The sequence below is a fragment of the Penicillium manginii genome (genome assembly GCF_028828005.1).
Source record: "Penicillium manginii strain IBT 31320 chromosome Unknown utg000002l:1.0-5564898.0:1.0-5567710.0, whole genome shotgun sequence".
Lineage (NCBI taxonomy): Eukaryota > Fungi > Ascomycota > Eurotiomycetes > Eurotiales > Aspergillaceae > Penicillium > Penicillium manginii.
In genome coordinates this window covers 3,111,225-3,124,847 of record NW_026643103.1, presented here as the reverse complement: position 1 = coordinate 3,124,847, position 13,623 = coordinate 3,111,225, and the positions used below count along the sequence as shown (strand labels likewise).

Here is a 13,623-nt window from a genome sequence, read left to right as displayed (position 1 = left end):
TTGGCGGTGGGTTCCAGTGGTTCCAGGTGGTTCAAGGTGGCCGTAGGAACCAGGATCTGTGGTAGTGGAGTGACTGGAGTGACTGGAGTGACGCTTGAAGTGGATTGAAGTGGGTTGAGGTGGGTTGAAGTGGCAGCTCCGTTGGATCACCGCTTGGATAGAATTTAACGGTGGCCTCAATTAGGGAGGAACAGGCACGGGGGAGACCAAAACGTTTAGTCGAGGGGAATCGGTTCGGGCAGATCCAATGAGGATGGCGCAGGACTGGCGATGGCGACGGGGAAATAGAACCCTAAAGTTAAACCTGACGAATCAATTGGAATGAAGCCAACAAGAGATGGGGCAAGATGGGACAGGATGGGGCGTAACCCGCCAGTGCGTGCAGAAGATGCGACGGCTGAGACCGACTACCCAAATCGGGGGCCCTTGCGAGTCGGTTGATGGTGCCGAGAGTTCCACCATCTCGCAGTCAACTGCCTAGCCAATGTCCGCGGAGTCCGGGGGGGATCATCATTGTGCAGTGTAGTGCCAGTGTAGTGCCAGTGACATTGTAGAAGGACTGTGTGCTGCCAGATACCCGAGGTATCAAAATGCCATCGCTCTTCCCACCGACACCACTTCCACAAGTTGTACTTATTTACTCTCCTCCCCTCATCATGATGGCTCTTATACCAGTCCTTACTAGTATCACTGGACCTCTTCCCGTTACACACTCAGCCTCATCCTCATCCTCATCCTCATCTCATCCGTCGGTATATTCGCTCTTCTCACCGGCCCCCAAACTCCACCGGATATCATCTCCATCCCACGGGGCAACCCCATACCCTGAATGACATACCCGAAGACGCTGGGATATTCGCTCTTTTCGCCTTCTATAGACTATATAGTAGATACCCAGAATCGGATCAGAATCAGTGTAGAATCAATCAAGTTACTACTCACCTCCATTCCCCATCCATTCACCAAAATGCCCCACCTCCCATCTCTGCTTCAGACCCTGAACGCCACGACCGAGACCCTCAATCGCTCGGCGCTCGACCAAACCGATCGCCGACAACTACTGCAAGCATGTGATCGGTTACAGCGCAGCCTAGAGTCACCCGCCGACACTACGGCACGCCTCGTATTTTCGGTATGCCGGTGGGGAGGTGGATGCGGCCAAGACTCGAACCGCATCCCTGCCCGTTCTTTTACTTTTTGATTTTTGATTTTTGATTTTTTTTTACAAAACTACACTACCTACCCGTTGTAGTATGCAGCATGCAGTACCTCCTGCATTTGACTTTTGGTCCTTGGGAACTAATTTTGACTTTTCGATGTACATAGGCCCACCAGCTCATGGCCCTTCGTCTGGGCATCGACCTGAAGCTCTTTGACGCGATAGACGCACAAATCGGCCCTGCTTCGGCCGAAACTTTCAATACTCGGCCATTCAACGTCTCAACGATATGTGAATCACTGTCCCATGCAGACCCGTTGCTGATCCGTAAGTCCAAGCTCACCACGCGCTAATGCGAGACAAGGCTGTCCAAACGGGTGGGCTAAATACTTTATTTTCCGCACAGAGCGGATCATACGATTTCTGGCGGCCATGGACGTGGTACTGGAGGTGGATCGGGACCACTTCATCTCGACTCCATTGGCCGCGTCTTTGGTGTCCAGCGAGCCTTTTTCTGCGGCGGTGATCCACAGGTAAACTCTTATTCTCCTACTGTAGTATACATATTCTAGACCTCGGGCCAAGACAAGAAATATGGATCAACGGGGGCGGCGAGACGAGTCCCACTAGTTACTAACAGGATCGATCTACTCTAGTACGCATTTCACGACCGTTCTGTCATGGCTGCCTGAATATTTCCACTGCAACGGTTGGAAGGATCCGGATGATGGGTTCAATGGGCCATTTCAATTTGCTTTGGGGACTGAGGCCCATTATTTTGATTTCTTGGGTTCGAATCCTTACTATGGTCAGGCCTTTGACACAGTCATGTCCATGTCCTTTCGTCGTCGGGGCCGTGACTGGTTTGAATTCTTCCCGGTCGCTGAGCGACTATCCCTCCCGAATGATGATGAGACCTTGCTGGTAGATATTGGTGGAGGCCAGGGTGAAGATTTGATGAAGTTTCATTCTAGATTTCCCGCTTTACCTGGCCAGCTCATTCTACAGGATCTGCCCAGTGTGATTGAGGGTGCTCGGGAGAGCAACAAGGATCTTCTTTCAGCTGGGATTCAAACGCAGGAGTATGATTTTTTCAAGGCACAGCCGGTCCGCGGCGCAAGGGCTTACTTCATGCGGACTGTCTTGCACGACTGGCCGGATAAACAGGCAGTCTTGATTCTAGGTCGTGTTCGTGAGGCCATGGCTTCCGACTCGGTCTTGTTGATTAGTGAAAGTTTACTTCCTGATTCTGGGGCTCTGCTGCCTTCTGTGATCTCGGATATGCAGATGATGGGGTCATTTGCGTCGCGTGAGCGGACGGAAGATCAGTGGCGGACTCTTCTTGATGCTAGTGGGTTGAAACTGGTGCAGGTTTGGTTGCCGGATGGGTGTGATCGCCAGGCACAGTCGCTAGCAGAACAGCCAGCTCTGTTAGAGGCAAGGCTAAAGTAGTAGATGTTTGGGATGCGGTCGTTAAACCATCGTCCAACTTAGTACGAATACGATACTTGTAACAATTCAACAAAGTACTGTTTTACAAGAGCACTACCTAGTAGGTAGTAGTGATTCCCAGCAGTCCCCGGGCTTAGAAAATGGGGGCTGTCTGATTATCCATGATGTCTAGGTACTACTAGGTAGGTAGGTATCCAAAGTTGAACCATAGCTTTTAGAGTTCCTGGGAAGTATGAGATCTAAGGTCGGAACTTGAGGCTCTATGGCTGCTAGCTGCTAGCAATTCCCGCCTATTGATGTATACGAGATTGCTACTATACTACTAAAGTTTTGATTATGATAACTTCAAGTTGAAATACCGCCAACTAGTGCGCTTGGAATCTTTAATTCCATCATACGTTTCATACCGAGTCAATAATTGATATACTAGTACTTGATGCGATAAGATCTCGATCAAAGCTGATCTTAACATGACCTCATACTTAGTACACACTTCGTATATCATGTCGTATGCGGGGTCTGCAAGGCCAGGATATTATTAGGCGTCCCGAGCGGGGCTAGGAACAATCCCCAGCTGGGAGCCAAGAACTGCGAGAAGAGGCAATCCGGTGTCCGTACAAGTTGAACTTCAAATTCGAGTATGGATTGGATATGGAACAATGCTTAGCAGAGAATCTGTTATAATTCTATAACTTTAATAGGCTATACGAGTTAGATAGAGTAATTTTCCAGAGCCCCAACCATCGCCAAGACTCGTACACGCTGCCCGATTCGGGTGGGGCTCAGACGGATTCGCGTTCTTTTTGCGAATACGAAAATAGATCAGAGCAGTCGTTTCATACATTATTGTGTGAGTATGGGGTTTATTCCTATATTGAAGTAGGCAAGCATCACTATATTCATCTGTATAGTCTATATCTAATCTAATATGTTATATCTACTGGTATATCTACTACATTATAGCATCTATCTTCATGATCCCGCTCAGCGGATGTGCTCGGGGCAGACCCGCTCTCCACCCAAACGGGCAACTGGCCACATGCGATGGCTGAAAGTCTTTCTCCGCCCAGCCCTATTCCACTCCATCCTTGTTCTCTCCTCTCCTCTCCTGAAGAAACGACATCTCTTCTCTTCAATCTCCTCCTCCATTTTCTCCGCCCTCTGTGTGCCCCTGGTGAATCGTATCCAGGCACTTCCGCTCGCTCAGCCCTGCCCCCTTTCATACGCGCTCAACAAACCCGAAAAACTCCTGGACACCCCAACTTCGCCCACGGCTACCCCGGACTGGTCGGACATTGTATATACTGGAGCATGCAACTGCTGTTGTAATTCACCAACCTGATATAAAGATGCGATTCTTGACCCCAGCCCTGCTGGGCCTCGCTGGCCTGGCGTCTGCTGTCGTTCTCCCCACCACCAGCACTGCGCCGATCGAAGCAGTCGAGACGGAGAGCCCAAGCACCGACATCACCCCCGACAGCGATGAGATTACCACCAAATTCACCGATGTGCGCGAGAAGATCGTCAAAGAGTACAAGAATGTGGAAGAGATCCCCACCAGCAAATACTTCAGTGAGTACAAATGAACAACCCCCGGGGCCGCCTTATCTTGGCAGGGGCCGCGCGGCCGATCCTGGGAACCCTACCTCAACTCCATACACTAACAATATACCTTTTCCTCCAGCTGAATCCAGGTACATTTGAATCTTGTTTTGAATAATAATTAAAAAAAAATCATCAGAGATACTAACTTTTACTTTCTTTCCAGCTTCCACTATCATTATGACGGTCGGTATGTTGATTTCATCCATGGGATCCTATATCTCTGCTAAAGGTTATCGCTAACGTCCCGCCAGATTCGCTGATAAGCAATTGCCTGAAGAAAAAGTCATTCCATATCTGTCGGCTTTGATTCAAACTTATTTGAAGACGATGGATTCTATCGGTGCCGAAACATGGATCATGCACGGAACTCTGCTCGCTTGGTGGTGGAACCAAAAGGTAAGAGCGTTCCTATGACCAAGACTACGGGTCTTGAACCATGCGCTGACCAGACTTTCAAACAGATCTTCCCATGGGACAATGACCTGGATGTCCAAATTTCTGAACCGACCATCCACTTCTTGGCGGATTACTACAATATGACAGAGCACCATTTCGAGATTCCCGATGGGGAAGCGGAGGGCCGCAAGTACCTACTAGAGATCAACCAACACTACGCCGTCAAGGATACCCGTGACAGACTGAACGTCATCGACGCTCGCTGGATTGACATGTCCTCTGGTCTTTTCATCGACATCACCGCCGTGCGCAAGGATGAGATGAAGGAATCAGGATGGCTGATGTGTAAAGATCGTCACACCTATGAACAGGACCAGATCTGGCCCCTGCGCGAAAGCTACTTCGAAGGTGTTCCCGCCAAGATTCCCTATGCTTATGTTGAGCTGCTGAAGGAAGAATACGGCGTCAGGTCACTTACCAATGGTGACTTCCATGAGTGCGTTCCCCCTCACCCCCCTCACCCCCCTCAGTTCCATAGGGTCGATTTTTATGCGTCGCTTTTGTACTAATTCTCCCCAGCCACCACTTTAATGACAAGACCAAAATTTGGGACCAGGTGAAGAAGCAAGCGAAGCGCTTCCTCCCTCAGGCCTTGGGCGGCGGCAAGTCAAAGTCCATCCGCTCCCTTGGAATTCGACAATACGCATGAGCATTTAAAAAAGCGACTACACGCCTTGTTCTTCGTTAATATTTGAGCATATTTGTCATATCTTGCGCCCTATGTTTACATCTATACCTTGGGTGAACCGATCCTAGGAGTTTTCCGATGATCTCCTTTCTGCATATACACGGCGTTGGCATACGTTTGGACATACATACGTCAGACTTGGAATCTACTGTACCAATTATCTTCTTCTGTATATATTTATAGTTAGTATATGAGGAGCTTTCTTTGAATTGACTTGATGACCTGTGCCTGTGTTCCTTTGTTTTTGTGGCTGCGCTAGTTGCGTGGATATTATTCCAAAGTTGTTTCGAAGATGCTTAGCGAAGTGACCTGGAAGTCAACCACTGCCACACGGTACCAGTACACCACAATCAAGTATTGTCACAGGCTTTGTGCATTTTACTGCTCGAGTTCAAGTTTCCCTTATTCAAACTTTCGGAGTTCGGTGATTGGAGACCAGCCCGAGACGGAGACGGAGATAAATTACCCAGTCCAGACGACCAAGCTGACTCACTCCAACACGAACGTAACTCTTCCACGTGGTTTGGCCCCCAGGAGGATTCGGTTTCTTCTTGGCCTCGTTTTGGCCTCAACCTTGTCACCTCATCAACTTCAAAGTTATTCTCTGAGCGGGGAGAATGTGTCCCGGCCATGTCCTACCATTCAGCGTCTCCGGAGGGGGTGCATCTATCCCCCACCAGCGATAATTCTCCGACCGCACTGCCCGTCTCCGCCACCGCCCCGCGTCCACCCTCGGACAGCTCACGGAGCTGTGTAACCTGTCGCCGCCGTAAAGTCCGTTGCAACAAGCGTACGCCGTGCTCCAATTGCACTAAAGCCGGTATCGACTGTATCTTTCCCCACCGGGCCGAGCTCCGAGGAAGTCCAAGCGTCCACCTGATGCGGAGCTCCTCTCTCGCCTGCGGAGGCTGGAGGGCGTCATCGAACATCTGAGTGGGAAGAACGGCGAGAGTGGGGGTGGTTCGACCACGAGTCTTTCGCCAACTCAGCCTACACCGGCGACGATTCCCTCCATACCTTCGGGAACTGCCTCTGCGCCTCCGGTACCAACATCCTCAGATGCGGAGAAGAAACCTCAAAATGGCGGCTGTCCGTTCGAGGATGCCGATCCGAAAATGCCTCTCCCAAGGAGATTTGAAAACGAGTTTGGGCGGTTGGTAATTGAGGAAGGGAAGAGTCGATATGTGAGCAATCGCCTGTGGGCGAGTCTTGGAGATGAGGTACGTACTTGGTCCTACAACCTTTTTGTGACTACTGTCTAATCATACTGACGCACATTCCAGATCGAAGAGCTCCAGGACATCCTCGACCACTCCTCCTCTGATGAAGAAGACACGGCCTCCAAAGATTCTCCTGAATCGTCACATTCAGGCTCCCACGATGGCTTTCTTTTCGGTTTCTACGCCCTATCTCAATCCATGCGAGAGTTTCACCCGCCTTTCCAGAAAATCTCAATATTCTGGGAGGTCTATAAAGAAAACGTAGCTCCCTTGATCTGCATTCTGCACACGTCGAGTACAAGGAATCTTTTGATCGAGGCAGCCCAGAACCCCGATGGCCTCGACAAAAATTCTGAAGCTCTTGTCTTCTCCATATATCTGTCCGCCATCGTCAGCTTGTCGCCCGAAGAATGCCTATTGCGATTTGGCGAGGAGCGCGGTAGCGCTGTTAAGCGATATCGTTTCGCTGTGGAGCAAGCGTTGGCCAGAGCAAACCTTCTTAACACCCAAAGCCTCGGACTTCTGCAGGCGGCGGTCCTCTTTCTGATCTGTGTGCGCAGGGAAGATGATTCTAAATTCGTTTGGTCCATGACTTCGATTATTCTCCGTCTTGCCCAGGGCCTTGGTTTGCATCGCGACGGGACCAACTTTGCTCTTCAGCCCTTCGAGACGGAGATGCGTCGAAGACTGTGGTGGCATATCTGTCTTTTAGATGTTCGCGCCTCCGAGGACCATGGAACTGATTCACAGATCAATGAAAGCATGTATGATACCCGCCTGCCGTTGAACGTCAACGACGACGACATATCCCCAGAGATGACCGAGACCCCTACGGAAAGGGAGGGATTCACAGACGTTACATTTTGTTTAATTCGTTGCGAAATTACATGCGCGCTACGTCGAGCAAACTATGGTTGCTCAGCCACGCGGTTCAGCATGGGAAATTCCGGCCCCTCTATTGAAAATTGCGAACGCATGATTCACATCATCAGCAGCCGAGTCGAGGAGCGATACATCAAGCACTGTGATATGAACATCCCGATTCATTGGGCAGCTGCAACCGTGGGCCGTTTAATCCTGGCAAAGCTGTGGCTAGTCGTGCACCACCCGATGACCCGAAAAGATCGTGTCACCAGTGTCTCTCAAGCAACGCGCCAAAGCCTATTCCTCACTGCAATCGAAGTCCTCGAGTTCGGTCGTCTCCTCGAGGTAGACCCGAAGACAGCGAAATGGGGCTGGCTTTTCCGCACCAACATGCAATGGCACGGCGTCGCATTCGTTCTATCAGAAGTGTGCGTCCGGCCAATCTGCCCCGTCACCGACAGAGCTTGGAACGCTATCAGCTCGCTATACGGTGACTGGAAGTCCCAAGCGACGCATAAAAAGGGCATGCTCTGGCGCCCACTCGCCGCGTTGATGAAGCGAGCCGCCACAAGCAGAGCCAAGCAACAAGCGGAGCTTCGATCAAAATTCGGCCCGAACCCTATCCCATATAAACACTCGACGGTTGAATTTGCAGCCGCACATCATCACACCCTCCCCCATATCCACATGCCGACTGATTCGCCGGCACACTCGCCTTTGCCCGTCCAGGGCCCAGTTTCTGACTCCAATCCCAACCCCTTGGATATCGATCTTTCTCAGGGCCCATGGGAGGCTGTACAGAACATATTTGGAGATTCCAACATTCTCGCTCCAGCTATGCTTGATAACCCTCCTCTTCAAAATCCGACCCTGGCCCCAGCTCCTACCCCAATGCCACTATCTACCCTCCCAACAGGCATAAACTTTAATTCGCCGCCGTTCAGCAATATCAATGGCATCAACAACCCATTCATTGCTCAAGAAACCATTCCCGAGCCGGCCCCGCTTGGCTGGGAAGAATGGGACCAGGTAATGCGCGACTTCCAGATGGATGTCGAGAATGAAAATGGACCAGTTCCGGCGCAGGGTATTAACGTCACGGAATGGTTTGCATAGACCTTGACCGGCCTGGTGTTTTGCGCTTCGGCTCTCCGTGCAAGGTCGAATTTTACCTCAACAAATGAATTCATATTCATGGGCTTTTCTATTTGGAGCTCACGATGGGCTCTTACGATGTGACGATTACTATGGTGTTACGGGACCTTTTGGATTGGGTTCTCTCTTCCTTCCCTTTATACCTCTACTCAATGTTTTAGATACTCCCCTCTCTTTATAAAGATTTCATGCTATTTCAAGGTGTGGTGTTGGATTACTTTGGAAGAACGTATGACCAGAAATCAATTTATTTAATTCAACCCGGTGCAGGTACTTGGTAGGATTAACTTAACTCGGGAAAGCAGCGGGCAACGAATGGTCCAAATCTGTTCAAGTTTCGACTATAGAGAAAGGCTAGAAGTATCTATGCCCATATAGTAAATGAGCAACCCGAAGAGTGAGAGATTATTACAAGTTATATTAAGTTGCCTAGGTAATAAGACTCGGAGTCGGAATGCCCCTCCTGCAATTCCAGCTCTGTGATGCGATCGACTAAATGAGATTATTAGTCTCGGTCTTCAGCTCGAGATGTTGCTCAGGAGGATGCTTTGTTCTGGGAACATTCAAGTTTAGCCGGGCTTATAGTTGTACGATTGCACTATCAACCACGTGACCGACCCCGATAACGAAGCTCCCAGCTGGCATCAACTGGAACTCCATCCCCACGCCATTGCCCACTACCACCTTCTCACAGACGCCTCAATCAAACCCAGGAGACTGAACCGAAAATCCCACGCCCAATACTGGCAAAATTATCCTGATCTTCCCGACAATTTCCCCAATCAATTGCCCACCATGCCTGCTAAACGACACGCGGCCTCAACTACCTCCGCGGCAACACCCTCGACGCCAACAACACTCTCTTCCGGCCCAACCACCCTGAAAACAAATGCCTCGCCTACTGAAATCGCCCTCCATGTCTGGCACCAGTACACCGCTACCACGTCGCAGCGCACACTCCTCCTGGACGCTTTCATGGTCTTCCTCGTTCTAGTCGGTGGTCTGCAGTTCTTGTACTGTGTTCTGGCCGGTAACTACGTACGCTCTCCTCCTTCCCCCCTTCCGGCATCCAAATTCAAGATCACATTCAATTAAAGAGGAAATTGAACCGCTATGGAAGACATTAAATGGGATCGGATTGATTCCGAACCGAGCCCCAGAAGCTAACGCTCTATACTCTAGCCATTTAACGCCTTCCTGAGTGGTTTCAGTGCTGCTGTTGGTCAATTCGTTCTCACAGCCAGTCTGCGCATGCAGACAAGTGACTCTGGCTCCACCGCTGGAAAGTCCAATACCAAGGGGAAGAGTGCGTCAACCGAGGACGAGGAGGGGACGGGTATTTCGCATGAAAGGTTTGTATAACCCCATCTATCTATCCATACTATGCTTGTTCCTTTTAGACCAAGGCAATTGCAGGCGCAAATATTCGTTGCTTTGAATTGGAGTTTAACTAAGGGTCTTCTTTCAACAGGGCATTCGCCGATTTCATCTTCGGAAGTCTGATTCTACACTTCTTCTGCATCAACTTCATCAATTAAGCGCGCCCATTTCGGATTCACAAAGACTCAAAGTCAAGCAAGGGTAACGGCGTGCCTACAGGTATCCATCTGTCATTGATTGATTAGGCGCGTCGATGATGCTGAGGGGGAGGGCATATCTATCGCTAGTCTCTTGTTAGTTCTGGCGCTGGTCCGTTTGAGAGCTGGTGATTTGGTCTTTGCTGCTCCGTAATTTGAGCTTGAATCCCCTTGCTTTTCTGGCAAGGGCTTTCAAAACGTGGACGAGGTATCCGTCCCTCCTAGGATGTTGATATCTATCATCTATCTGGTCCGATTGGCTTGACATTTCAGTTTGAATGATCATGGTTTCATTGTATAAAATATCGAAGTGAGATTACTAAGACCTTTGTTTTATTGCAAGTTTATGACTGGGATCAAAGTAGCGTATTGTATGTGTAGGGTATCTTTATTTTGAATGCTAGATTATCTCATCCCGATCTCGCGAGATCAATGGCATCCAGTTCATCCATCTAACATCAGGGTATTTTACATGACGATGAAAAGTAGTATATGGAAGCTGTACTATCCGATACTAGTATCAGCTGATTAGAACTGCCGTCCCGGCCGTCGCGGAATGACAGGCTTCTTGACCACACTGCCTCCTCCGCCGCCATTTACACCAGGCCGAGAGGAAGACGAGGCAGTCACTCCGCCAACCTTTTTATTGCCCTTGATAACGGGCCGGCGGACGGCAGACCCACCGCCAGCCTCGACTTCCCGAATGCGTCGCTTAGGATCGATACGCTCCTCTTCGCGAACCTTCTCAGCCGCGGCGCGTTCACGATCCACTGCCATTTGGGATTCGATTTCCATGCGCTTGTTGAATTCTAGCTCTGTCACCCGTCGTTCACGCTGTGAGTATCCCTTCTCCTTGACTGAGTAGAAAACGCCACCGAGTTCGGCGAGCCACTGTGATTTGAGTTAGATGGGGTTTCTATATAGGGCGTGATCGGAAACATGATTCAAGATAAAACACTTACATGAGGATCCACGGCTGTCACAGTAGACATGTATTCCTTGGCGGTCAAAATGAGTTCGTGATAGACGACATACTCGGGAACATAGCCCAGGCCATACAGAGCGCTCGTAGGGTGAAGGGCCATGGTGACGCTGGTACGAAGGTTGATGAACTCGCCAATACCCTTGACGCGCGCGGCTTGGTGGTAGTAGCCAGAGCAGATACATTTGCGGATGAGATCCCAGTCTGTTCCGCAGCTGACGAGGGTCATTTTTTGAACGGTCATAATGTCGTGGAGCTGGTCGCGAACTTCCTTGGCGCGGCGGAGAGTCTTCGCGTGGAGGAAGTGCCTAGTGCACCAAGCGTCTGAAAATCCGTTGGATTTCCATTGACTGTAGACGTGAAGAAGAGTCAAGTGATCCGATTCGGGGACGAAGAATTTCTCGCGGGCGGAATCGGATTCTTCTTGTCGTTCCTTTGGTCGGTAGAAGACGTTGGGAACAGAAAGCATAGAAACGATAGTGAGCATTTCCTCACTGCATCCGTATTCTTCGGATGCCATGATGAGGAGTTTGGCCAGAGGGGGGGTCCATGGGGAAGGGCGTCATCTGGCGACCCAGATGTGTGAGTTCACCCAGATTGTCAAGTGCTCCCAGGGACCAAAGTTCGAAAAGAGAGGTGCTGATGGTCTCCTGAGGTGGAGGATCCATAAAATCGAAGTCGAGAAGATCCTTAACCCCTAATGATTTCAACAAGAGCACCGTGTTCGCAAGACTCGTTCGTTGAATCTCGGGAATTGTTTGTATATAAAGCTCATTCTTATAGGCAGGCTCGGTGTACAGTCGATAGGCCTTTCCTGGACCGGTTCGTCCGGCGCGACCTGATCGCTGATTTGCATTTGCTTGGGAGATTGGCGTGATCTGAAGCGTATCCATACCCATGCGTGGGTTGTACACCTTGAGTTTAGAGTAGCCTGCATCCACGACGTACATTATACCGTCCACTGTCAAACTAGTTTCGGCAATGTTTGTGGCAACAATCACCTTGCGCACGCCGGCGTCTGCCCTTTCAAAGATCCTTGCTTGCTGCTCAGCTGGCATCTGACTGTAAATCGGTAGAATGCTAAGCTTTGGTGGATCATTAAGCAGCTTCAATCGTTCGTCAACCAGCTCGCAAGTAGCCTCAATATCCTCTTGTCCGGTCATAAAAACAAGAATGTCGCCGGGACCTTGTGAGACGTGAATAGCCAAGACCTGCTTGACCGCACTATCGACATAATCCTCACAAGGTCCACGCGAGAAGTGAAGATCGACTGGGAATGTTCTTCCGGGGATGACGAATTCCGGGGCGCCGCCATAGAACCGCGAGAAGCGCTCTGAGTTCATAGTGGCCGAAGTGACGATCAGCTTGAGGTCCCGTCGGCGAGCGAGAACCTTTTTGAGAAGACCCATCAAGACGTCGGTATTCAAAGCTCTCTCGTGTGCCTCATCCATGATAATGCAAGAGTACTTATCAAGATCGGTCTGAGTGAGAGATTCTCGCAACAACACACCGTCCGTCATATCTGTATTCCTTGTTAGTTACAGCGCACATGTTGGGGATCCTTAACAGAGCGGCACTCACACTTGATCACAGTCTTATTACTGGTGCAATCCTCGAAACGAATCGCATAACCAACCTCATCGCCGAGATCTACTTCCATCTCCTCGCTGACACGCTTTGCGACACTCATGGCAGCAACACGTCGAGGCTGGGTACAGCCAATCATGCCGAACTTTGAGTAACCGTCTTCGTGTAGGAACTGGGTCAACTGGGTCGTCTTTCCCGAACCAGTCTCACCGACAACCACAACAACCTGGTTATCCCGAATGACTCTCAGCAAGTCCTCACGGACCGCAAACGCAGGGAGGAACTCTCTTTGCTCGCGCAAAGTCTTGCTCTTGCTGAACGCGCTAGCACCGCCCTCGTCCTTTTTCAAGTGCTTGGAGAACTTGTTACCACCACTTTTGTAAACATCCTCCACAGGCGCAGCCACAGCGCTATCGCCCTCGTCCTCCTTAACTCCCATCAGGTTTCCCAACGCTGTACCGGCCATGTTTGTAGCTTCCTGGGCCTGCTTCTGTCGCTCACGCTGTTGCCGCCGATCGCGAACGACTTTGCTTCCCTTCCGACTGAAGACAGCCATGTCGCTCTGAGGGTCTCGAATGGCTGAGATCGGCTCTAGTTGCTTCGTGAAGATGGTGCGGCCATCGAGGAATGGTGGTCGGAGGTCGTGGACCAGCAGATGAACTCGGGTTGCTTCTTCATCGTCGGGCCTGAAATCGTCGCCATAGTCTCTCCTTTGCGCGACACCGGATGTGAGCATACGATTGGTTTCCCAATTGTCAATGTCTTTGCGCTTGGCATCACGGAATGAGGCTGGAACATTCGAGGTATTCTTCTGCCGCTTGGCCGGCGGGCCCGAGTCGTTGTGGGACATGGCGATGAGGTATTCCGGTCTGCTGACC

The 13,623-nt window shown here is 50.4% G+C and overlaps 5 protein-coding genes across 5 annotated transcripts; 4 read left to right on the top strand and 1 right to left on the bottom strand.

Annotated features, from left to right (window-relative positions):
* Positions 1-967: 967 nt before the first annotated feature.
* Positions 968-2,611, top strand: N7533_002444 (uncharacterized protein; the record flags this gene model as incomplete). The annotated part of the gene is made up of 4 exons (XM_057099094.1): positions 968-1,132; positions 1,327-1,486; positions 1,566-1,692; positions 1,816-2,611. 4 exons carry the CDS (start codon positions 968-970, stop codon positions 2,609-2,611), a joined length of 1,248 nt encoding a protein of 415 aa, XP_056964230.1.
* A 1,349-nt stretch (positions 2,612-3,960) lies between these two features.
* N7533_002443 (uncharacterized protein) lies at positions 3,961-5,321 on the top strand (the record flags this gene model as incomplete). Its single annotated transcript, XM_057099093.1, has 6 exons — positions 3,961-4,183; positions 4,296-4,305; positions 4,380-4,403; positions 4,468-4,612; positions 4,678-5,108; positions 5,192-5,321. 6 exons carry the CDS (start codon positions 3,961-3,963, stop codon positions 5,319-5,321), a joined length of 963 nt encoding a protein of 320 aa, XP_056964229.1.
* Positions 5,322-5,990: 669 nt separating this feature from the next.
* N7533_002442 (putative C6 transcription factor) lies at positions 5,991-8,560 on the top strand (the record flags this gene model as incomplete). The annotated part of the gene is made up of 3 exons (XM_057099092.1): positions 5,991-6,150; positions 6,213-6,580; positions 6,644-8,560. The coding sequence occupies 3 exons, from the start codon at positions 5,991-5,993 to the stop codon at positions 8,558-8,560; spliced, it is 2,445 nt and encodes an 814-aa protein (XP_056964228.1).
* Positions 8,561-9,394: 834 nt separating this feature from the next.
* Positions 9,395-10,137, top strand: N7533_002441 (putative oligosaccharyl transferase subunit Dad1; the record flags this gene model as incomplete). Its single annotated transcript, XM_057099091.1, has 3 exons — positions 9,395-9,637; positions 9,782-9,951; positions 10,071-10,137. 3 exons carry the CDS (start codon positions 9,395-9,397, stop codon positions 10,135-10,137), a joined length of 480 nt encoding a protein of 159 aa, XP_056964227.1.
* Positions 10,138-10,704: 567 nt separating this feature from the next.
* Positions 10,705-13,595, bottom strand: N7533_002440 (putative mRNA splicing factor RNA helicase (Prp16); the record flags this gene model as incomplete). The annotated part of the gene is made up of 4 exons (XM_057099090.1): positions 10,705-11,067; positions 11,139-11,665; positions 11,733-12,680; positions 12,740-13,595. The coding sequence occupies 4 exons, from the start codon at positions 13,593-13,595 to the stop codon at positions 10,705-10,707; spliced, it is 2,694 nt and encodes an 897-aa protein (XP_056964226.1).
* Between the last annotated feature and the right edge of the window lie 28 nt (positions 13,596-13,623).